The 24,178-nt window shown below is 44.0% G+C and overlaps 5 protein-coding genes across 29 annotated transcripts in view; 2 read left to right on the forward strand and 3 right to left on the reverse strand.

The window, feature by feature from the left end:
• Nucleotides 1-6,653, reverse strand: part of LOC131670066 (serine/threonine-protein phosphatase 6 regulatory ankyrin repeat subunit A) — a 21,584-nt gene extending 14,931 nt beyond the window's left edge. For 14 of the 16 annotated variants that reach the window (XM_058945401.1, XM_058945398.1, XM_058945396.1 and 11 more), the window contains exons 1-7: nucleotides 5,591-5,709; nucleotides 4,635-5,134; nucleotides 3,873-3,974; nucleotides 3,227-3,328; nucleotides 2,742-2,858; nucleotides 486-686; nucleotides 12-395 (exon numbers count right to left, since the gene is read on the reverse strand). In XM_058945401.1, the coding sequence (XP_058801384.1) occupies nucleotides 12-395; nucleotides 486-686; nucleotides 2,742-2,858; nucleotides 3,227-3,328; nucleotides 3,873-3,974; nucleotides 4,635-5,027 (1,299 nt within the window). In that variant the 5' untranslated portion in view covers nucleotides 5,028-5,134; nucleotides 5,591-5,709. Of the gene's footprint in view, nucleotides 1-11; nucleotides 396-485; nucleotides 687-2,741; nucleotides 2,859-2,957; nucleotides 3,329-3,872; nucleotides 3,975-4,634; nucleotides 5,135-5,590; nucleotides 5,710-6,597 lie in introns of those variants that run through there. The other 2 variants (XM_058945390.1, XM_058945399.1) reach the window with 2 other exon arrangements.
• LOC131670071 (medium-chain acyl-CoA ligase ACSF2, mitochondrial) lies at nucleotides 6,641-12,030 on the forward strand. Of its 8 annotated transcripts, none has more exons than XM_058945416.1 (10): nucleotides 6,641-6,850; nucleotides 6,924-7,008; nucleotides 7,782-8,379; nucleotides 9,876-10,059; nucleotides 10,281-10,487; nucleotides 10,545-10,679; nucleotides 10,989-11,102; nucleotides 11,160-11,403; nucleotides 11,472-11,827; nucleotides 11,897-12,030. In XM_058945416.1, exons 1-9 carry the CDS (start codon nucleotides 6,656-6,658, stop codon nucleotides 11,696-11,698), a joined length of 1,989 nt encoding a protein of 662 aa, XP_058801399.1. In that variant the 5' UTR covers nucleotides 6,641-6,655; the 3' UTR covers nucleotides 11,699-11,827; nucleotides 11,897-12,030. The 8 variants fall into 8 exon arrangements, with proteins under 8 accessions (XP_058801399.1, XP_058801396.1, XP_058801400.1 ...); XM_058945413.1 differs by having other exon boundaries at nucleotides 11,167-11,403; XM_058945417.1 differs by having other exon boundaries at nucleotides 7,848-8,379; nucleotides 11,167-11,403.
• Nucleotides 12,031-14,028: 1,998 nt separating this feature from the next.
• On the reverse strand, nucleotides 14,029-17,256 carry LOC131670073 (uncharacterized). The gene is made up of 9 exons (XM_058945424.1): nucleotides 17,127-17,256; nucleotides 16,835-17,023; nucleotides 16,552-16,755; nucleotides 16,246-16,473; nucleotides 16,112-16,174; nucleotides 15,859-16,032; nucleotides 15,652-15,788; nucleotides 15,395-15,581; nucleotides 14,029-15,327 (listed from the first exon to the last, which is right to left on the reverse strand). The coding sequence occupies exons 1-9, from the start codon at nucleotides 17,220-17,222 to the stop codon at nucleotides 14,710-14,712; spliced, it is 1,896 nt and encodes a 631-aa protein (XP_058801407.1). The 5' UTR covers nucleotides 17,223-17,256; the 3' UTR covers nucleotides 14,029-14,709.
• Nucleotides 17,257-17,323: 67 nt separating this feature from the next.
• On the forward strand, nucleotides 17,324-20,188 carry LOC131670070 (centromere/kinetochore protein zw10 homolog). Of its 2 annotated transcripts, XM_058945411.1 has the most exons (8): nucleotides 17,324-17,432; nucleotides 17,522-17,589; nucleotides 17,666-17,868; nucleotides 17,936-18,990; nucleotides 19,062-19,237; nucleotides 19,304-19,510; nucleotides 19,581-19,852; nucleotides 19,966-20,188. In XM_058945411.1, the coding sequence occupies exons 2-8, from the start codon at nucleotides 17,556-17,558 to the stop codon at nucleotides 20,185-20,187; spliced, it is 2,169 nt and encodes a 722-aa protein (XP_058801394.1). In that variant the 5' UTR covers nucleotides 17,324-17,432; nucleotides 17,522-17,555; the 3' UTR covers nucleotide 20,188. The 2 variants fall into 2 exon arrangements, with proteins under 2 accessions (XP_058801394.1, XP_058801395.1); XM_058945412.1 differs by lacking the exons at nucleotides 17,324-17,432; nucleotides 17,522-17,589 and having other exon boundaries at nucleotides 17,734-17,868; nucleotides 18,025-18,990.
• Nucleotides 20,189-20,226: 38 nt separating this feature from the next.
• On the reverse strand, nucleotides 20,227-23,771 carry LOC131670075 (RNA-binding protein Rsf1-like). 2 transcript variants are annotated; one of them, XM_058945426.1, is made up of 4 exons: nucleotides 23,614-23,771; nucleotides 23,404-23,532; nucleotides 22,268-22,851; nucleotides 20,228-21,405 (listed from the first exon to the last, which is right to left on the reverse strand). In XM_058945426.1, exons 2-4 carry the CDS (start codon nucleotides 23,407-23,409, stop codon nucleotides 21,378-21,380), a joined length of 618 nt encoding a protein of 205 aa, XP_058801409.1. In that variant the 5' UTR covers nucleotides 23,410-23,532; nucleotides 23,614-23,771; the 3' UTR covers nucleotides 20,228-21,377. The 2 variants fall into 2 exon arrangements, with proteins under 2 accessions (XP_058801410.1, XP_058801409.1); XM_058945427.1 differs by lacking the exon at nucleotides 23,404-23,532 and having other exon boundaries at nucleotides 20,227-21,405; nucleotides 23,614-23,770.
• Between the last annotated feature and the right edge of the window lie 407 nt (nucleotides 23,772-24,178).

Consider the following 24,178-nt stretch of genomic DNA (forward strand, 5'->3'; position numbering starts at 1 on the left):
GCACCACCGACCTTCTCGCCGCGCTGCAGCAGCGTGCTGATGATACCCACGTGCCCGTACTTGGCGGCCGTGTGTATGGACCTGGCGCCCTTCTTGTTGGGCATGTGCAGGTAGACGCCCTTCTTGAACAGCATCGTCGCGCACTCCGAGTGCCCGTTGAGCGAGGCTATGTGCATCAGCGTCGAGCCGTCTTTGGTGCGCTCGAATATGCTGGCCTTGAACTTGTCCGCGAGCAGCTCGATTATGGACGCGTGCCCGTTCTCGGCGGCGAGGTGCATGGGCGTGCGGTCCAGGTGGTCGGTGATGGCCGCCGAGGCGCGCACGCCGTAGAAGTACTTGACCAGCGTCTCGTCGCCCTCGGCGCTGGCGATGTGCAGCGCCGTCTGGCCCGAGCCCTGCGGCGAGAGGAGCGCGCGGGTGACCACGCGTGGCTGGGTACTCGTTTTCGTACTCGAGAACGGACTCGCGTCCGGCTGTTTACCCACGTTTTGCATGTCCACGGCGGCGCCGTAGTCGACGAGGATGCGCACCATGTCGACGTCCCTGCGACGGGCCGCGAGGTGCAGGGCCGTGTCGCCCGACGGGGTCGTGGCTTTCAGCTGATCGGGTGCCTGCTGAGAGAGCAATTCCCTGCACATCGACTGGTTGCCCGCTTCCACGGCCAACAGAAGCGGGATTTTTCCATTCTGCAATCAATTTCCGTCGGCTTTTTCCATGCTGCTTCTCTGTTAGATTTCAACGGCGTTCGCTATACGAATATTTTCTAGGAGTTACGCGGCAATGGCATCCGTGTCCGCTGCGACGCACAAACGAGCGAGCGACGCGCTGCTCGCGATGTCGCGAATTTTCACTGCCAGTAATTAGACCAAACAAGCCTCGCTCCGTGGGACGGAAAAAGTCGCGGCGAGAAGCCGGTCGATTGGTCCGTCGCGCGTAGTCCCGAGCAAGCGATACACAAGACTCGACTCACGAGGAGCGAGGTGCCGTGGTGCTTGCGCGCTTCGCTCCTCGCGGCGTTCTGCCAGTACTTGGCGATGCTCGCCAGGCGGCGATTCTGCGACACGAAGTCCTTGCCGCGGCGAGCCTCCTCGACGATCTCCGCCGCTGACTTTGCCGGGCGCATACCAGCCGCTCGTCGCTCGCGAGACTGCGCGAGGTGCAAGCGGCGACGTCCCGCGTTGCATCTCGCGGCTCGGCGACCAATCTATCGCGTTTCCCGAACGCCGATATCGAACCGACGAATCGGCGGGGCCTATCGCCCTTCGATACGCGACTCCGGCGGTGCCGCGCCCCTGCATCTCGCGTGCGCGCGCGCGTTCGCTCGCTAACGGCTGACACGGAAGCGACTTGCCCCGAGCGTCGCTGCCCCTTTTATCAACCGCCGTCGTACGCGGGCCTCGACCAGCCGCTCTCCGCGCAGCTGTCTTTCTTCTTGCGTGCCCCGAAGACCGCTCGACGAGGCGATTCCGCGGAACGCGTCGGTCGGTCGGGAGGCTGCATCGGACACGCGCTATTGGCTCTCCGAAACCACATCCGTGGTCGCCGCGAACCGCCGTGGGATCGCGACGAGACGAGCGCCGAGTCTCCTTTCGGGAGAAGCGCGAGAGTTGGCGAACCAAGCGAAAGCCGAGTTCGCGGCAGTTGCCCGAAGATCAATTCCCGATGATAGCGGAGTCGAAGGGGGCCGGAGACGCGTAGACAAATTATGGGCATGGAACGAGCGAAAGACTCGGTGCCAGTCGGCGCTGACTGCCGTGCACGCGAGCGATCGAGGCGGCGTTTTTGCCTTTAAAAGCGTCTCTCGTTCCGCGCAGGCAAACAAAAAAGAACGCGCGAGAGAGAGAGAGAGAGAGAGAGAAAGAGAGCTTGCAGGAAGCTATCCAAGCGCCGTTTCAACTTTGTGCAGCCTCGAGGAGAGTGAGAGCGCCTATAGCCTCCTGCCACGCGATCGACTTGCGGCATGAGCGCGCGAAGGATTGGGGAGGGCAACATCTCTCGCGACCGATTGCACTTCCTGCTCGCTTCGCGATAAACTTTGCCCAGGCGGGGCACAATCGTCGCGCGGGTGCACGCTGTTGTTCTGCTATTCTCGCGCGAGATTTTCGGCTCTTGTTTAGCTTCGAGACCGGCATTTTCTTTTTGTCACGCTGCCAAATCGAGCTGTGGCTTAGAATACGAAATAGACGAGCCCGAACGCCGATGTTAATGAGTTCTCTCTTAATGCAAATCCATTACTCTCGCTTTATTTAGGTTTACTTATTTCTGTTGTAGTCCAGCGTAATGCTTACGCACATAGCCAAAAAAGTCCAATTAAACCGACACTTCGACTTTGTTGAGGGTCAAGCCTTAGTTGAAATCTAATTCCAACATTGCTCCGTTTTTCGACTATAGTCTCCTCTATTCTCTCTCAGTTATATTTCGGTACTTCTTAATTAAATGTACTTCGATTATTTGAGTCAGCATATAGCTAATCCAAGGGTGCGTTCTACTGGTTAAGATCGAGAATTTAATAGTTTTTTTAGATTATTTGACAACGTAGATTTTACAAAAAGTTGGTTGTCGTGACAATTTAGTTGAAAAATGTAAGTTGAAAAATGCTAAGAACCTACCAGCGAATCGTTAAAAAAAGACGCAGAACAGTGTTGGAATTTGGTTTTCATCAAGGGTCGAGCCTCAACATCCCGTTCTTATATTTATAATATTATCGATATAGAAAATAAATCCAACTGCAGAATACTTACGCCATCTACTTTCAGACGGATGTCCCGTCCTGCCGCAGCCAGAAGAACGCGAAGAATAGACGTTGCAGTTCCCGTCTGTCGTAATGCCACGAGGTGAACTGCAGTCTGTTGCTTAGGCTGTCGTATATTTTTGTTTTTTCCAAATCAGAAAACATTAGATTTTTAATGTGTCCAGTATTCATCGACGACGACTATAGTTATGCGTGCTCTATTTACAAATATTGCGACGTTTATGTACACGTGATGAATGTAGCATGCAAGTCGCTAAAACGAGATAGAACAAGTACACATACTAGACAAAAAACGAGAATGAAAATGAAGACTGTTATCGTGTATCGAAGTACATACTTACGTCCTCTGTATTTTTTGAAAAGGAAAAAAATGTGGAAAAGAGCACGGAGGCAGAGCGACAGAAGTCATAGGAAAAGCAGTATAGAGCACGGAAGAAAGGTAAAGTCTTGCGTGAAAGACAATTGGAAACTCACTCCTCCTGGCGCGTAAGGATCGACGCCCCTCTTGGAAAGTAGAAGCTTGACGACGTCCTCCCGCGAGAACATCGCCGCGATGTGCAGGGCATTGTAGTTGTCCTGTGTGCGCGCAACGAGAACGAGCCTTTGAGAGATTGCGTTGAAGGCGATCGGCCGCCGGTGGAGAGCTCAACGTGCAGGCCGAAAAATGCGAGCCCTCTATTTCGTTGCCTCGGCGGGAGAAGACCCCCCCCCCCCCCCCCCCCCCAGGAAAAAGAGCAAACAAGGAGCGCGGAATCGACCGACTTGACGAATCTCGAAAACGCGTAAACGAGAGAAGCATTAAAGTCGCCCGTGTGGGGCCGATCGAGATCGCGTGAACGCGCGTCGGCCCGGTCAATGCTGCCCGGCCGAGGTGGTGTGCTTTGATATCGTCGCTGCCGATCGCCCCTTTCGCGCGAACCCACTTTTTCGTCCCACTGACTCGCAACCTACTTGCCGCGGTGCGCGCACGAGCGCTCGTTCCCCCTTGGCCTTGGCCAAAGCTCACGCAATCTTTATACGCTGTTTTTCTTTTCCGTTTCTTTTTCTTTTTTTTTTTTTCTCTTCGTTTTCATCGCAACGCGGCTTGGCTCGCGAGCAACGATCGTAAGGGCATACTCACGTGATTTCGCGCTCCCACATCCGAGCCCAGCTCGATCATACGGTCGAGGAAGGCTGTGCGATTGTCTTTCACTGCGCACATGAACGGTGTCATTCCAGTTTGCTGCGATAGATAATGTCCAGTATTTTTTTAGTCTCTAGCTTTCTTTTTTCTTTCGGAAGCATTGCGAAGAATGCCATTCGAGCGTATCTTGTGGATCGATTCCGAAGAACAGTCCCTCTATTTTTCGATAATACAGAAGTTTGCTCGATGCCGAAGGCTTAACTGTTTGCAAACACGAAATACTTATACATATAGACAAGCGTATACCGTTGGAGTAGGCTATATATACGCTTATTCAGATTATAAGTCGTGCAGGAAACAAAACAAAAACAAAGAACCAATTCCTACTTGGATGTGGCAATATCGAAAGATAAAACTTCTCGCGTGACTTTTCCATTCCTCTTGCATACTTTTTAGTCGGACAAAAATAAAATTACGATTCTGCCCGGGAAAAAGACTGCGCGAGCTATGAATTTCATCGGGATAAGCCTTTTTACGATACGCTTTCTCTCTTTTCTTGCGTTATACTCGCAACATTGCGCGACTAGATCGCCCTCGACGTCACCGAGCTCGTTGCGAATTGAAATAATCATCGTCCGTTAAAAGATTTATCTGCGCACGCGAGCAACGCGCGAACCGACGCGCACGGCATTGCGCTAGGCAAAGTCCCGACGGCGATCCACAGGAGCTCGAAGCGCATCCCGTCGCGCGGGGACTCACGGGGTCGATGACACCGGCGAGCGGCTGCAGATTAGCCTCCTCCCCGGCGCTCTGCACGACCTTCTCGAGGGTCTTGAGCAGTTGGTCGGCCGCGGACCACTCGCCGCGCGTCGCAACTCCCAACAGCCTCTGGGCCGCTTCTCTGGCAGTTGCCCCGGCGCTTCCGGGCTTGCTGCTGGGTTGGGAGGCCTCTTGCGACGACGGGCCGCCATTGCTGCCGGCCCCGGTCGGCGCGTCGTCCTTGCCAGAGCCGACGCCGCCGACGCCGCCGCCGCCGCCGCCGCTGCCACTGCCGGCCGGACTGTCCTCCTTCGAGGTGCCCTTCGACTTGTCTTCGGCGGTCTGCTTGCCCGCCGCGCCGCTCGTGCCCTTCTTCGCGTTGCCGCTGCTCATTGCTGCGCTTCCCTATCTCACTCTCGGTAGGAGCCCTCCTCAGCGCTCGACCATCCTCTCGACCTCGTTTCGACGCACACGCGCGCACGCACGGCTACATCCTTGTACTGCGGACCGAAAAACAGTTTTTCACCTTGGCGTGTTTTTACCATGATTTTCTTTTTCAACAAGTGCTGTATGGCTTTTTTTCTTAATTTATCGTGTTTGTTGCTGTACTACTTCATTCTTATGAAATATAGTTATGTCGTGCACTGCTTCGGGTATTGTACTGACAGTGAACGCAGCTTGTACTTGAAACCTTTTGCAAACCAACGATGCTTTTTATTTTTGAAAAAAAAAAAAATTACTTTCTATTCTAGAGTTACTCGCAGGCTGTTCACCAAAGTTACGACGAACACTCGGTACTTGATCAATCCTACATGCTTATCCCACTATCGACTCAAAAACACCGACGAAGAGAAAGAAATACGATTAGCAAGCGTACCGCAGCGAACACGAGAAAAGAAAAAAAAAGAAAAAAAAAAAAAAAACAGCTCGAGAAAGACGGGAGAAACGAAGAGTACCGTGTCAGCAGCGTGGGTCAAGCTTTAGTCTTGGATATGCGGACACTGCAGAGGCCCACGCGAGACTGCGGCTGGTGGGCGGCTGAAGTCAGTGCCGATCGTTCACTGGTTCCGCCGCGAGCTGCTCCTCCGGCCTGGTTTAAAGCCTTGGGCTGCTACCCCTCGACCAATAAGACTCGCCGCCAAGGAGACCAACCCCCTCGCTCTACACCCGCGCCGCTGCCGCAGCGGCTTTATGCAAATGCTCCCCCCGCGTGGCACGCGACCGCCGCCGTTCGGCCTTTTCTGTGCAGCGACGCTTATTAGCCCTATTATTCGGTTCGGTTTTTCGCTTACGCGTCGCTCGTTTCCTCGGCTTTCTCGGGCTCGCCGCCACGGTATCTCGATCAGTTTCTAATTCGATAATCCTCGCCGCTCGCAGCTGATAAATCTTAATTTAGCCCGACTGATCACGGGCTCATTGCATTTTATGTAACGCCAGACAAGGAAAAAGTACAATAGAGCGGCAGACACGAAAATGCCGATTAGCCTCCGACGGAATTGATAGCGCTTATCTTCGAAGGCATTGGCAAGCCGAACGCGTTGACCGAAATAGAAGTAAACGCCGAAGTAAACCGAAAATTTGGCCGCTCGGGCACAATTAATGGCATCGTTACGATACTTAGAAATGGTAATTTCCTCGCGTAAATATCCGACGTCCAAGACGTCGCTCGGCAGATTTCAGATTTCGTCCACACATGTTTCGCTCGAACATCGGCGCGGCCCCCTCCGGGCTGCGCGTCGTTGCGCTCACGAAAGATTTGTGTAAAACACTTGTTGGGCTATGAACTTTGCAGTTAATAAGCTCGTTTTCGCGTTAACCTTTGCGCGAGCGCGGACTTGCGTGTGACACTGAAAAGCGCGGCTCGTGAGACCGTGCTCGCCGAATACACACGCGATACAGCATCTAATTTTAATTGAGAGAAAAAAAAAAAGAAGAAGAAAGAATGAAAATGAAAAACAGTTACGCGCAGAGAGAAAGGACGTCGATAGCTGCCTCGTGTGTCCACTCGACGGCTCTCTGCGATGAAAAACCGCGAAGAGAGGAAAGCAGATGACAGTGACACGACGGCCTTGCGAGCAGAGTGGTCGGCTAACGCGCGCGCGGCATACACGTGTGCGTGTACACCAACAGCGCGCTGCCTTCAGTGTTGCGAGAATCGCTGGGTGACGCTCGCGACTCACTTCCGCAGCAGTGCAGCCGAGCTCATGCGCGTACTGGTTGGTGTGCCGTACGCGTGGCGTCCGGGGCGAAGTCAACTAACGTTGGCGATCGGTGAGTTTTCTTTTTCAGAAAAGACGTCGCCGTCGACGGCGGTATAATCGAGGCACGATGCTAAGGAACGTGAGAGCCGCCGTGCGAAAGAGCGCAAGCAATGGTATATTCGTTTACTTACACACTTTTCCTCGAAAATTTTCCACGAGACATTGCGCTATATCATGACTCCTTATGAATCACGCTTTATCCATTGCTTTGGTTAATGCGATCTTTCTTGATATGATCAATTGAACCTTCAGTTACACATACGCATTCTAAGCTATTACATAATCAAGGCCAATAATATTCAAATTATTATGATCTTCGCCTTATTGTTCTTTATTTTGGGATTAGAATCGATTTATTGTTATTTGTCAACCATTCATTTGTACACAAAGCAAAATATCGTCATTATTTTTTAATGAAAACACAGCTGAAAATGTATGATAAAGAGCACAGTGCTCAGAATGATAATTTTATTGCGTCTATACTTGATAAACCGAACGCACGAGACCGAAGCATATTTTTTCGAAACAAACGAAAGGAACACGTTTTCGGTGAAATATTCGAGGTTAATGAGATCAACCAAAAACAAATAATTCTAGCGGCAATGTGCAAATGAATTGTACCAAAAACTTGAGTGTATCATTGTAACTGTTGGGAAAATAAAGTTAAATTATTTCATATCCCTTCACTTGTTTCCAAAGTTTGGCTGCACTGACTACCATTTATCGGTGATGAATGTGTGCAATGCCAGATGATTTTTGGCTTTTCTCTGTACGACACTTTGTCATACATCATCGCGCAGATGAAATAGCTGTCGATCGCTTTCGCATATCGTCCAGTCGCCCTCATTGTCAGGGTCACAGACTTATTTGTCGATTGTTCCACGAGTCGAAGAAGCACGCAAGCAGAAAGAAGCAGAAAGAAGCAGCCGTCTCAATCGTACTCTGTTCGAAGATTGCCGAAGCGCCAGGTGCGCTATTCATCAGAAGCGGTGCTTGCGCCTGGAGATCCCCAACGTCAACCAAGCCTACATAAAGAATCCAGGCGTGGTGCCGCTGCAGGAGATGACGATCGGCCAACTGCTGGAAACCGCGGCCGAGAGATATCCGAACCGGCACAGCGTGATCTCGGTACACCAGAACCAGCGGCTCACCTTCTCGCAGCTGCTGCAGCGCGCCGATCGCATTGCGGCGGGCTTCAAGAGGATCGGTCTGAAGAAGGGCGATCGGATCGGCATCTGGGGACCCAACGACTACCAATGGCTACTCGCTTACATGGCCTCGTCCCGCGCCGGCCTCGTGATCGCCGGCCTCAATCCCATGTACCAGTTCGGCGAGCTGGACTACTGCCTGAACAAGATCGGCGCGAGAGCAGTGGTCGCGCCGGAATCCTACCGCAGCCAGAACTACGCGGACATGCTGCTCGCGGCCAAGAAGACGTCGCCTCGGCTCGACCATGTCGTCATCTACGGGGGCGCGCACGTGGCGTGAGTCGTAGCTAGCTCGCCTTTCTCTCGCTTGTTCCGCCGAGTCGAGACTCGAGGCCGGAAGCTCGCCCGATGTGCAGACGTCGAGATTTTCGGGAGAGCTTGTTTCCATTTTTTTCGAGCCGAAGCTGTCGTCCTGAAATGACACTCCTCGATTCGATGACCTTCGCCTCCCGATCAATCCAAAGAACCGCGCGTACGTGCAGCCAATACAATGCCAGATAATTTCTTTTCTTTCGCTATATACGTGATATGTAGCGAAACGTAATAGATAACGCTAGATAAGTGATATCTCATCTACGCGATAACTTTACTGTCCAATAATCTGTGCGCAAACGAAGCGTAAATGAGGCTCCGCGGCACGGCGCGGCACGGCGCGGCGGGGCGCGGCGGGTAGAGACGAGTACACGCATCGGAAAATTTGCGGGCGGCAGCAGCGAGCGATAGATTAACCGATCTGGCAAGCGATCGGACGGACAATAACGGATCGCGTGCATCGGCATTTAATCCGTCGACGGGCGCGTAATAATTCTCGGGCGGTTGACTTTTCGACGCGGCGAGTATTCATGAAGATCGCGTGACGAGCTGATCGAGCAACCTGCCCTCTCCCTCGCTCCGAACTGGGTTAAATGAATATTCGATCTCCGGTTTTTTTACGGCCGGCATCCCGAGCCCCTCCGCGCGCTGTCCGTCATCGGCCCCGCGACGTAACGCGTGTCGTACCCGAAGCTTCACGCCGTCGTGCAGTGATCGTTGATTGATTAACTTTTCGTCGAGTAGACCGGCGCGAGCGCAGTTTCTCGCTTCGTTCAATGCGCATTATTCGAGTACGCGCGAATAAATGCGCGGAAGTGTAAGCTTTAATCCCGACGTGTAGTTAATCTTAAAGCTGATTTACTTCTCGAGATTGGATAAGGCCGTTTCGTGTTGCGGACATTTTTCACGGCGACAAGGGGCCCAACCGCCCGAAGTACTTGATTTACGACGGGATAAGAAGTTTATTAATTTGAAACGTTGTTTTTTCAATTTATACTCGATTGAAATTTCAATGGCGTAATCGGCGTTTCTACTTTAAAGTCGGCCTTTCAAACCGCGAATAGCATTTTCATGCTTCCAATCCCACAACATCGATACGAAACCTATCTGTTAATGAACCCCTGCGCTAAAAGAAGTCTGCGGCACGAATTTTTTTTTTTCTCCCCGCGGCTCGGGCCTAACGCGGCCACCTAATAAACCCATCTCATTTGAATACCTCGCACGACCTTAGCCAACTTGTAATGCAGTTTCGCAACAAAAGGACTGAGAACGTCTTGGGAGGGGAGGGGGGAGGCAAAGAGGGAGATCCGGAAGCGCGTTTACCTCGACCTACCGAGCTGCGCCTATAAGCAATCAGGCTAAAAGCCACCATGCATCATCCAGAGAGCCATCCATTAATAGCTCAATGCTGCGTAGTTCGACAATTTATGGCTGAACTTTTCATTTTTCTCGTCTCGCAGAGGCACTCGACGTCTCGACGATATCGAGAACTTACCCAGTCGAATCGAAGTGGAAGCTGTGAGAGAGGAACAGGCTGACATTTCACCGTGGAGCGGTACGAACATTCAGTTCACTTCCGGTACCACGGGAGTCTCGAAAGCCACGCTCTTAGCGCACAGATCTCTCGTTAACAATTCTGCGCAGGTGAGGAATTAGGATCAATAGTAGGAGGCCATTGACCGCGTTGACCGTGGTAATTCAATTTTTATTGACGAGCGAGGCAAAAGTTGATGCAGCACGTGCACGAGAAGCGATTCGCTGAATAAGGAGAAGACATCGCTGTCGAGATATAAAAAACATAAGCGGGAGTTTCCACGGGACGGTTCTCGACGTGGCGGCGTGCAATCGATAATCTTGCTTTCCAGGGAATGCGAAGATTGCAGCTGGACGGCGACAAGATCTGCATGAACGTGCCGTTCTTTCACGCCTTCGGCATGGTGATGGCGGTGAGCGGCCATCTGCACACCGGCACGACCATCGTCCTCGAGAGCCCCACTTTCAATCCCGCCAAGTCAGTCGAGGCGGTGATGCGCGAGAAGTGCAGCGTCGTCTTCGGCACGCCGACCATGTGGGTACGTCTCTCCTCGAGAGATCGGCCGACCTCGATGATCGACCTGTTTGTTGCGCAGACCAACATGATTGACGTGCAAACTCGCGCGGGGGCGAGGATCGATTCCGTGCGCACCGGGGTGACCGGCGGAGCACCAGCCTCGCCCGAGCTCTTCAAGAGGATTCGCGAGCACTTTGCATTCGACAGGCTGACGGTAAGCACCGAGCACGTCCGAATCCAGCTCGCAAGTGCATCGCCCAGCCCGTCGGGGACGTCGCTTGCGAGCGCCGGACAAAGCGCCGAGAGGCAAGATTATCGACTGCGCGGCGGCTGAGTTTCGGCGGCCAAGAGTTCACTGACACTCTCATTGGCGGTCTATCTATGCGCATATCTCGAGCGCGCCGCGGCGGAACGCTCGCCCGGAGGAGCTTCCACCCCACTCGCGCGGCACGCGCGCCCTCGGCCCATTTGCGAGTCCGTCGCACTTCGGACCTCGCCCCTGCAGCCGGTGTCTCGTTCGCAGACGGCGTTCGGCCTGACGGAGACCACGGCACTGGTCAACCAAACCCTGCCCGGCGAGCCCACGGAACTGACGGACACGACCGTCGGCTTCATCTCCGACCACGTGGAAATCAAAGTGAGCCCCCGTTGCGCGCATTCGATCGGACGCAGGCAGTGAGGCGGCGCCGGAAAGCTTGCAGGTGACGGACGACGAGGGCGGCACCGTCCCGTTCGGCCGGGCCGGCGAGCTGCGGGTGCGGGGCTACAACGTGATGCTCGGCTACTGGGCCGACGAGGAGGCCACCGCGCGGACGATCACGGCGGACGGCTGGCTGCGGAGCGGCGATCGATACGTGCTGCGCGAGGACGGCTACGGCCAGATAGTCGGCCGGATCAAGGACATGCTGATACGCGGCGGAGAGAACATCTTCCCCAAGGTAGCGGCCGCGGCCCGGCTCGGCGCGGCTCCCGACAGCCGCACTCACGAGAGCCACCTCTGCCCCAGGAGATCGAGTGCTTCCTCGAGAGCCACCCGGCGGTCCTCGAGGTGCACGCGTTCGGCGTCCACGACGACGTCTACGGCGAGGAAATTTGCGCGTGCGTTCGGCTGCGCGACGGCGCCCGGCTCACGGCCGACGAGCTGCGCCGCTACTGCGCCGGCAAGATCGCCAAGTTCAAGATCCCGCGCTACATCCTCTTCAGCGAGCGGTTCCCCAAGACGGCCAGCGGTAAGATACAGAAGTTCAGGCTGAGGGAGGCGCTCGAGGCCGAGGGAGTGGTGCCGACCAAGAGGGCCCAGTGAGCCTGTCTGTCGCCTCGAGCTGCGATACTTTTCGCGCGCCAGGTCTTCTTACTGCGGAGGTAGTTTGACGCTTCCGGACGCTCGATCGATGGTTTTGCTTTTTCTTTTCAATGTAACTTTTCCGACAGATTCCAATCGGATGTTTTTGAGGAATATATTAAAGCTGTTGATAATGGATCCAAGTCGACCGATTTTACATATAATAAAATACACAATAACTCTACCTATAATAAAATACCTATAATAAAACTACCTATAATCAAACACATAATAATTCAAGGAATCTTTTATCCTATATCGTTTTGCACAAAAGAACCAAACATTTGAATCCAAGGCAAGATTTTCTTTGATTCAGCGAGGAAATTTATCGTTTCGTTTCATATACGGATACATCTGTGTTCAGCCATTTTCAATAATTTCTCATTTTCATACAAGTTCCGTATTGGTGATTTTTTTATCCATATTTCGGAAAAAAAATCACAATTGATGGCAAACTTGGACGATAGTGCACGACTCCATAGGAATATTTCCGAGTAGGAATCGATTTTATATCGCTGCACATGTGTACAATAAATGCACGTTGCAAGCATTTAAGAAAACACAATTGCATCTTGTGGTAGATGATAATCATTCGTCGCTCGCTGCTATTTGGATGAATTTTAGTGAGATTTGCAAACTGAATGTTTTAATTCGTCGTTCGAAAATTGCCTACCTTTCTCTGAGTAATCTTCGCAAACAAAGTTTATTGAGAATATTAGGTGTAAATGAACATCTCGTTTTCAAGTACATCGTATAAGATAAAGTAGACTGCGGCGGTTTGCGAGCCATTATTGCATTATCGCAACTCTCTCTCTCTCTCTCTCTCTCTCTCTCTCTCTCTCTCTCTCTCTTTCTCTTCGGAATAATACAAACATTGCCAGTAATGCGCGTGACATCTTTAAAAATAGATGCTCGTGAAAAACGTGACCAACGTACGGTATCGTTTTTTATGTTACACATGATAGTTAATCTTGCATCCGCATCGACTAACTGTCCAGGGCTACAAATCCAGGCATACATTAGGAAAATAGGTCGTCTCAAGTACGAAATTAACCTACCTTGTCACGTAAAAAATCCAACTAAGACGCGAAACTGGCCTAACTCGACAAGTCTTTCAACACGATTCATGTGTACTGACAGCCGACGGCTCTCGAGTCTCGAAATTGCCAACGCGCAAGCAGGCGCACTGCTCGATACGATGCTGAGCGCGAACTGTTGCGAATTAGCGAAATGACGGCCGCATCGGAACGTACAGCGGCACGTCTTTCTGAAAAGTCGGCCCGAAGAGGGACGATCGGATCGACATCTGGGAATCCGACGACATACGAAGTGGTAACTGGCCTACACAACTGCGTCTTGTCGCGCCGGTCTCGTGATCGTCCGATGTACCCATCGCTTTTTTCTATATCTCTCAATGCGAGCAATATCCAGGTGAGATCGGTCCGTGGAATGGCACGGTTCACGTCCGGTGTCCCCGGATCTTCCAAAGCGACTCTGTTGTCGGATCGATCTTCAACGATACCGAAAGAGTACGAACGTTGCAACGCAATCTACGAGCCTTCAGAAACACGCGAACCTCTGCGTTGCAGGCCGTGGGAAGGATCAAATCTAACGAGTCACCGTATCTGTCTCGATCTGCCGTTCTTCCATACTTTCGCCGTGGTAATCGACCAAGTCGTTCGAGTGCACGCCGTGACTTCACGCTGCTCTTCGAGAATCCCACTTATTCGATTCGCTGAAATCGCTCAACGGCATTGTCGGCCGAGAATACGACGTTATTTTTAGATCAACAACGACGCGAGTATAGGTGAATGTGTTTCTTTTCCAGTCCACAGGGTTATCGATAAATTAATTTTCTCAGTACTGTATGACATACTAACATGATAGACGTTTGATCTCGGCAATGAAAATCGACCACTGATGCGATCGGCGATGCGCAAACTCAGCCGGAGCTTTCCGAGAGAATCCGGTAATACTATTTCGGCTCGACAGGATGACTGCGCGTCGACTCGAAATTTGAGCGAAGGATTAATTGAAAGATTGCGTTTATGGTTTGTAGACCGAGCTATGGACTGACGGAAACGATGATTCCCTCGAGTCACAAGAGTAGGATGCATTTTAGCTCACCTCGTGATAAAAGTGTAAAGTTCTTTCTTTCCTTAATGATAATTGCTCCGATAATTCGATTACGATTATTGCAGGTAACGGGCGATCGTGGCAATATCGTTCCATTTGACATCCCCGCTGAACTTCACATAACAGGTTACAGCATAGTAATGGGCTACGCGGAAAACCATCATAGAAGATGGCTGGTTCAAGACCGGTGATCGCTACATTTTGAGGAAAGATGGCTGCGGCCTCGTCATCGGTTGATTGGAGGATATGATATACAAGGCAGAGACAATATATTATCCAAGATATATTCAACGATTTGCCTGAAATCTAAATCGGAAATGATCGCTTGATTGGTTGAGCAGGATATCGAATACTTTCTCGAGGAACATCTGCAAGTCATCCAACTCATACGTTCAGTGTGTGCGTCGATTCTCACCGATGATGATTTTGAAATTATTGCCAAGGAAAGATCGCTGGTTTAAGAATAGCGCGATACGTTTCGTTCCAAGATGATTTTCCCGAAACTGGAAGTGGCAAGATACAAAAGTTCAAGCTGCGAGAAGAGCACGAGAGAAATGAGATGGTATCTAAGAAGTCAATTGATCAATCAGAATTATGATTCTAGTTGTAAAACACTAATTTTCCAAATCACATTAATCATTTTTTAACTTTTTGTAACAAATTTATTTATCGCATTAATCTTTAGGGGTAATAAGTGGCGTGAAATATTTACAATGACACTTTACAAATCTATCATTAAGCGTTTAATAACAAATAAAAGTCAAACTTAATATTCTTCCTCAAATGGTTCAGTAGACACAGTCACTTCATATGCAACGTCTTCGGAAATAATACACTCCGGAAGTATGTCTACTAGGCCATATTCATTTGTATTCGTAGATTCAGGCATATCAGTCGACACGGGTATCTCTGATGTTTCAGTCGTATCTATTGATTCAGTTATCACTGGCAATTCACAATCTTCTGCAGACTTAATCACAATTATAGGATCAGGTATACATTCTAGCAATTCAGGTTCAGGTAACTTCAAATTATTAGCAGCTGTGATATCTAGATCTTGTGTCTTAAAATCGTTACTCGTAGATTGTTCGTTAGTTCTCAATTTGTGCTTTTTTAGAGTGTCAAGACACGGCAATGGTAAGATCTCCTTGTGCCTTATGTATTCGTACAAAGCTGAACTTATGGCTCGCATGACATGACACTCGTTGAGCCATGTTTCACTGTAGCGCAGCGCACTTTTTACCGTATAGGACGAATGTATTATATATCGTACCACACATTGCTGTAATGTTGGTAGCCTATCTAGAACCTCGTTTATAGCAATTTTCTTCGCATCATCCACTTGGAGCTCTAATATTTTGTTTTCTGATTTTAATCTTTCGTACTGAAATGAACAAGAGTATGATTATTTAGAAGTTTGAAATGTAAAATCATCATTTCTTTTTAAATACCTGAACATTTGCGTAATGATGCTTTTTTCTCATCAGCTCGTATTTGTGCCTAGATTCCTCTAATTTTATCCTGCAGGTTGCGAGCTCCCTCGTGTGCGATAAAGAATCTAATTTTTCTTTTACACATGCAAAGCAACTAACACTCATTGATTTGGGAGGCATCGCACCTATGCAATCGGGTGACCGGCTAAACAAAATAATTTTATCGATAAATACTTGTTTTATAGTGAAATCTTGGAAAAAATAAAACGTTTTACTTCACGTTAGGTACTCCTGGGCCAATACACCATCTTTTCTTCTCCAACACTTTCATTATTTCGATTATTTCAGTGATGTTTTTAATTCCATCTGTGGTAGCTACGTATATCGCGATAACTTTGTCAGCTGTGTAAGCCTTAAATATATGTTCCTCAATGAGTTACTTGTCTGATGACCTTATTATAGAAAATTGTGAAAATACTTACATTCACTTTGAAATTTTCAGTAACTTCTAAACAGCAGTTAACCCTTGATACATCAAAATCTACATAAGAAAAGAATACACTACTTTGCTCAACTTTAGCACACCATTGCTGTCTTATACACCTGTGCTGCACAATATATTTTAACTCGTCAAAGCAAGCAAAGGGCTTAGAAGGCTAAAAAAATTTTTTTTCTAATAAAGTGATTGTACATACAAAGCACGAAATTTCATTATACTTTAAAATAAATTCTTACACGATACGAAAATACAATTTTTCTAATTTTATTTTGGGTAAGACATTGTTCATCTGGACTTACCTGTAAATCCAAATATATTGAAATAAATATATATAAAAAGTATATACACCAATTATTTTTTACACGCTTACACCAAGTTCAGAGAGCTTGTTTTTTGGAGAAAATATATCAAGCTTTCTTTTTTGAAGAAGCCTTTGGGTTTGACTGTTTATACCATCTAATCCTGATGATTGAATTATTTGTTTTATAATACCATTTTTTTTATATTTATCCATAACTTTTTCTTTTACGTTCTGTTGTATAACTTTTTGAGAATCATCTTCATATATTGTAGAATCAATATTCAGTTCATCTTCTTCCTACAATATATTTATAAATGTATTTAAGTAAGTATTGAATATGATAAATGTATAAAAGTGAAGTCAATAAATATTTACATTAAATGTTACTATATCTTGATCATCATCTTTGTTGTCTTCTTCTGCACCATCTCCATTGTTTAATTGAGATAAATATGTATTAAATTCATCAATATTATCATCATCGATATTTTGAACATCATCTTCTGAAATGTGCTCTAGTTCATCTTCTAGCCAATGGTCTGACTGTTCAATTTCTAAAGGATCTTTTGGTATAGGTGACTATGCAAAATTTAATAAAGTATAATATTTTAATTAGCTGCAAAAATTATGATAGAATAATTAGAAATTCAATACTTACGATAGGTACAGCATCTCGTTTTAACTTGACTCTTTTCCTGAATGTTAAAGTTTTTTGACCATCAAGTTTGGTGAATGTAGATAAATTTTTTAAAATATCATCTTCTTTGAAATGAATTTCACAAACTTTATTTCCTGGTTCAAGAATTTGACCTAATGCTGTACACCATTTTCTTGAGACATCAGGATCCTTAAAAAAAATTAGTCTTACTTAATATGTAAAAAAAGCAACAGCATATTTAAAAGATATTTAATAACCCCATTTTCAATAATAATTGGTTTTATACACTTACATTAGGCACCTTAAAAAATAAATTTGGTTTAATGTTAATCGTGTTATTTAGCGAATTAGTTGAACAACCTTTCACGATACAACGATCCATAATCATCAGTATTAGACTAACAGCAGCACTAGTGTTTCTATTTACTTTTACAAAATTTTGTTACTACAACTGAGTGCTGAGAAAAAGAACCACCTTAGTCCTAAACTGTCGATGTTCAGCGATATATTTACGGATTCTGATCTAACACAATTAAGGTTATGTCTGGCGCTACTCTCGCGAAAGTCGAAACACGTAGACAAAAACAGCTGCAGAACGGTATTTTGATTGGTTTTTATATGGAAAAAATATGTGTAACTGTCTTTCATTTATTAACAGGCTAGCTAAATTGTGATTGTTGATTTCAGCTAACGTCTGAACAAAGTATTGCTACTTAGTGCAATGGCATCTTTTTTAAGAGAAGTGTTTGTTGAAGGTAAACATAAGAATTTCGAAATATATTGATGATTCTTGGAAATTTTTCAATAATTTTAATATTTATTATATACAAGGTGAAAAAAATAATGGTGAACTCACTGAAAAAATTCAATCAATAAAAAAGGAAACAACAAGATTGAAGTCCACTATAGACAAATTGATGAAAGAAAAATACATTGAACTCGAACCATATCTTAAACCAGATGAAATTTTGGTTGATAAAAGTGAAAAACTTGTCAGCCAGATGATAGTATTGCAAAATAAAATTGAAAATGAGGTAAGAATTTTGAATTTTACTATTAGAATATTTAACCATGAAACATTATACATTGCATTTCATTAAGGTAAAAGTCAAATTATGTTCATCCTCTAAAGAATTGCAAAACTTATCACTTGAGTTGAAAGAGTATAATTACAGTCTTTTATTATCCAGCCAACTACTAGAAATACATAAGTGCTTTGAATCTATTAAAAAGTATAAAGATGTAGAAGAGCAGCGATGTACAACAGCAGCAATAACTTTGATAAAACTGTACAGTCTTGTCATGGAAAAAAACTCTGATATTCAGCAATTGTATATTTATAATGCTATAAAGGATGAATATCACAGAGTTTATGATAGTTTTATTGAGGATATAACAACATTATGGCAAGAGAAAGTTTGTTGGAATAATAAGAATGAGGGAAATAGTGAGTTAAGTATTAAGTGTGAACTTGATGAATTAACAGATATCGTTAAAGCATTGCACCACATGAACAGATTAATAAAGTGCATGGACATATTATCCTCAAAATTATTACAACATTTCATAAATCCAATCATTCATAGTGACTGTTTTGTCCAAAGCACAAATACAACATTTTCTGTAGAGATTTTAAACAAGAAAAGAGCTCCAAAATATAAAGCTGTTCTAGATAATCTAAAATTACTTTTTCAGTATTTATATGAACATTTTGATGTTTTAATCAAGGATGAAGAACACTTTTTGACTAAACTATCTCAATCAATGTTCAAAGAATTTTCATGTAATCTTACTAATGATTGTATTTCTAAAGTAATTCCAACATCAACAGCAGAATTGGAAACTTTTCAATATACTGTTTCTGAAATTGAAGAATTTCAAAATTATTTAGTCAAAATTAAATTCATAGATGAAAATGAAAAATTCTTATCAAAGTACACAAGTAACATAGATGATTTATACATTGATAAAAAGTGTGAAAAGCTGTTAGAAATGGCCCGAATTATAATGAAAAAAGATCTTCATGATTCTTTTCGTTACAAGCCAGAAGATATACTAAATTTTCCTAATCTTGAGGGTGACTTTGAATGTGGTAATAAGGTTATAGATAGAAAATTAAGTAGGTACACTTTCCAACTGCCAGAATGCCAAATAAGGTATATATTTCACCAAATTAATAATATTTTTGCTTTGATAGTTCATTTTTCAAAACATTATTTTATTGTAGTAAAAGTGCTAGAGAAATATTGCAGTTAGTGGAAGACATTTTACAAGAAGCATCTAATATATCCAGTCGATATGTTTTAAGGCTTTTCTATACAACTAGAAATATATTTGAAATGTATGCAGCCTTAATTCCTGAAATACATAAATCCTTTTTGGAAACAATACCGCAACAAGTTGGTCAGTTTTCTTTTTTTTATTTTAAAACAATTATGACACGTTAATATACTAACATTATATTTATAGCTCTGTTTCATAACAGTTGCATGTATTTAGCACATCATTTGTTGACACTGGCACAAAAATACAAATCTATAAAATCAGTAACATCTCAAAATTTCTCTCTAATTTATGTCGATCAAACGCTATTACTTAGACAAGTAGGCTCTGAATATTTTTTGAACCATATGAAGTATCAGAGAGATATTATTTTTGAAATTTTACGTGAGGCAGGTAATTATCAAGAAAAATATTATAATTAAGAGTTAATTATAATTTCAATTCATAAAAAATATTATTCAAGGTTTATCTTCAATTGGCCAAATGCCTCAATTACCAGTAACAACAGAAAGAGCACTAAGACAATGTATAAGACAATTAGAACTTTTAAAAACTGTATGGATAGAAATTCTACCAATCAAAGTATATTGCAGAGCTCTTGGTTGTATAGTCAATGATATGGTAGATGACATTTGTACTAAAATAATAAACATAGAAGATATTCCAGCTGATATTGCATCTGAATTGGTTTCATTGTTTGATACAGTTGTAAAAAGAATACCACAGATTTTTCCAGTAAATCAAAACAACTTCATTTTATTGCTTTCTTTTTCTTACATTTTGCTTTTGTAATAAAGCAAAGCTGAAAATTGAAATCACCTGAAATTAATACGTATTATGATTAACAGGAACCTGCATTGATTGAATATCATGTCCAAAAGTGGAGGAAGTTGAAGGAACTGATTATATTATTGGGAGCATCTTTGAAGGAAATCGAAGACAGGTGGGCTGATGGCAAAGGTCCTCTGGCAAATGAGTTCACGCCTCATCATATTAAACAGCTAATTAGAGCTCTTTTTCAAAATACAGAAAGAAGATCTAATTTGCTGGTCAAAATTAAAGAAAAATAATAGTTCTTTAACAAACGGAACTGTAGTGTGGTTTTTGTATCAATATTTGTATAATACTTACGTGCTTAACGTGATTTGTAAATATAGGCAACAGTGAAGCGTATTTTGAACAATTTTACTCACGAATTATCAAAATAATATCGATTTTTTTTTATATAAACAAGGTATTGATATTAACAATTTTTGAGAAAATGAATTTATCACTTTTTTTCTTTTTCGCGAGGGTACAAGTTTTAATGTTAATTTGTTTTAATTGAAAATTATTTATATATGAATATTTGTTTTATAGAACTTAAATTTTTTGTAATATATTTGGTTTGATAGAAATAGCTGAGATTTGAATTTCCTTCAAATTTTTACAAATGACGGAGGTAGGCAGGCAGACAGGCAGGGTGGCAGGCAATAGTGAGCGCAAGTTATTTTTTTAATATAACATCAATTGAAGATAGTTTACAAAATATAAAGTGACACTGATTTTAATCCATAGTTTCAAGAACGTATGTTTATTCATACAAAACATAGGCGGCTTGATCGCAGACGATTTCTTTGTTCTAGAAACTTAACATACAAAAAGACATCAAGATTGAAATTTACGTTTTCTTTTTTTCGTATAAAAAGTTAGAGATAAAATTTCAATACAACAATCAATGAGTGTTAATCTAAGAGAATGAATGAGTAAAGCATAAAAAGAGTTAAATTATGGAATACTAGAAACTAAAGTAGTCAAAAATCTCAGTAAATCAATCAAGAACTCTAATCCTGATGATCATGAATATCAGTAACATAATAAAATAGTTGGATACGTGTTCAATGAATTTCTTAAAACACTAAGTATGGAAGTCAAGCCTTTACACTTACTCAGCAAAAAGCATCATTAATATTTGTTTTCTTTTTCATTAAAATCAGTCTTTTTCCAAGTATATTTTCCTTGTCCTTAACTCTTTGTCTTCGCAATCATAAAAAAAAGCATCTAAAAAACCATTGACCTGATATGCATCAAATTGGAATAGTTGAAATGTTTAAAAAAAAACGAAAAAAAAAAAGGTAGTAATCGTAGCACTAATTACAATCGATTCTTAAAAGCTATGTACACATGTCGCTGCGTAGATTGGACAGAATGGTAGTCGTCGAAGGCGGGCGAAGCTGTCGACCCGCAGTGAGTTCGGTATGGCAACGTAGCGTAGATTCAATTAAATGCATTCGCGCAGATGACGTTGACTGTGAACATGGAATCGCAAAAATAGATTTTCTGATTACTCATATATTAATGATTGCTTACAGACAAGAAGTTTGTTTTGTTTTTAAGTTTTTTTTTGGCGGACGCTTCCAGTTCTCGTTTGGAGAGTCCTCCAACATTCTTAAAGTAGCATTAGAAAAATATATAAGTATCTTTAACTGTGCATGCATTAGACAAATGGAGTACACTTGCCGTCATGATTAAGGTGGGTTCCCTATCATATAAATTCTTTTTCTTAACAACGAAGGCACTGTGTTGCAACTTGACAACGGAGATATTCAAGTGCTGTTGCAACTCGTAACGACGTAGTTTTTTATTTATAAAAAATTTATTTAAAATTAATTTTAACAACGAAGATCAACAACGAAGTGTTTTATATAGAAAATATGTTCTTTGAAATATTTTGTATGTATATTAAGAATTGACTAGAACAGAAGAAGACTAGAACTAGCAATGAACACAATGGAAACCCTTATGATCAGCACGCATACGTATCAAAAAACATAAGTGTCTACATAGTACGTTAGAGCAACAAGTGGTATATAAATGTCTAGCAAATGTCTAGTATATATAAGAAAGTCTTCTCAGTCCTCTACCAGACCAAGTGATTTCGTAGGTATTGGACAAATGCAGATAACAGAAGCAATGGTAGGATTTTGGAGGTTTTGAGGGCTGGAGTTGGTTGGAGATATGCAACTGGATGTGAAAAATATGTATATATCAGTAGATGTGTATATATACACATATGCCAAAAGAGGTCGTGTATATATATATATATATATACATATATAAAAAGAGCTGAGACATAATTATGTTGCTGGAATGAGGCATCATGGTGAGTACCTGTTACGTCCGGCTGGCGAACGGCTGCGGTACCTCGATGAGCCGGTGTCCTTGTTATAATACTCGTTGCCGGCGTCTTGATTATATGCAGCGCCGGCGCCGACGTCTCCACCGTAATTGTCGCGCATTCGGCCACCGCCAGGGCCGCCGCCGTAGCGTCCGCTATTACCGCCACCTCTGCCTGAATAGTAACTGCCACCGCCGCCGCCTCCTTGGTCATAACCGCCACCGCCACCCCTAGAACCGTACCCTCCACCACCGCTGCGGAAACCGCCGCTTCCGCCACGGCCACCACCCCCACGACCTCTGCCTCCTCCCCTACCCCCACGACCACGACCTCGCGATATTTCCACGCGCAACTTAGCACCCATCAGGTCTGTGCCATTCATGTTGCTGCAGGCCATCTCTGCTTCGTCCATATTGAAGTATTCAATAAAGGCAAATCCTGGTGGATTGAATGCAACCCACACCTTGTTTAACTTGCCAAATTTCTCAAATTGCATTTGCAGGTCTTCTTTCCTGATGCTCTCGTTCAAACCTCCCACGTACACCCTTGCGTAACCATCTGGAGTCATGTTTCCTGCCTGCATCAAACAAACATTCAATAATATCAGTACCTTAGAACAATTATTACCAATACATATTACTTACTTATCAAGACAATAGAATTCTAGACAGATATACAAAATAATAAACAACCCTAATTTTATAGATCACTGAGTTATAACATATATTCTGCAAGATCATCTTGTAGCGATCATAGGAGGTTTTAAAGTTAATTCAGAAATTTAATTCAGTTATTAATTATTAACAAGTGAATTGTAATGGAAATTCTAATTAATATATTCATAAGGCAACAAAAGAAAATAAGATATCCTTTAAAATTCATTGTAAATGAATGTGCAATGAAATCAAATTTCTAAAGTATAGATTACAAAACGATTTATTTCTTAGAAACTGCTTGCAAAGTAGTCAATCTTTGTTTACATTAGTTTAAACAAAATTAGCAAAATAAGTAAAAAATTACAATAATTTTTAAAGATATCAGATAATTGTGAAACTAACCGTTAGGCTTTGTTCACCAAAGGCAAGAAATTTGAAATAAGAATCTCTAAAACAAATACTCATAAACAAACCTCCATTATGAACTTTATTCTTTCTTCAAACTCCAAATTTAGAAAATGTATCTCCAAAGCAAAACGTAAAAATTGAAGGCGTTCCAAAATGGACGGACTGTGTGTGTGGCTAGCATGCACGAATAACTCCTGTGCTCCGAAATGCAATAAAAGAAATCAACAAGTGCACGTTTTCTCATGAACGAATGATCGCTTAGTAACAATACTCACGAGTAATTGTAAAGTATTTTCAGCGAAAGATTAAGCTGTATAAAGACACCTAGTCCTCCAGTGGACTGAAAGCGTCGTGCTGCTTACGCGAAATAAGCGCGATGTACGCCGCAAAATCAATGAGGCCCGGAAGAGCGAGACAGCCGGCACTGCAGCTTCGTTTCTCTGTCCCCCCTATAATCCGGGCTCAGCATGGCGCTGCACAAGCTACCAAAGCATTTTACTGATTTATTGCTCGTGAAGTGACTTTTTAATTGTCAGATTAGTAAAATGAAAAATTTTCTGTGATTTTTCATTGCAGATTTACGAAGAAATTTCGCTTATGTTTTTAATTAATAGCTGGATTTGAAAATTTAGACATAGTAAGTGTAGTGGCTACTTTGAGCCCGGCGTCTAATAAAAAATGGTAGCGCCATTTTTTCGGAAAATTCGAAAATTTGCTTTGAAAATCACGTAACATGTCGATACAATCGTTGCAAGAGATTGTTAACTAGCTTTGCGTACGCTGTAATTGTACTTAATGACAAAATTGTTATTTGGTCACCGGGTGACTTCCGGCCTTGAC

The sequence above is a fragment of the Phymastichus coffea genome, unplaced genomic scaffold (assembly GCF_024137745.1).
Source record: "Phymastichus coffea isolate CEN01 unplaced genomic scaffold, Cenicafe_Pcof_1.1 PCOF00099, whole genome shotgun sequence".
Taxonomy (NCBI): domain Eukaryota; kingdom Metazoa; phylum Arthropoda; class Insecta; order Hymenoptera; family Eulophidae; genus Phymastichus; species Phymastichus coffea.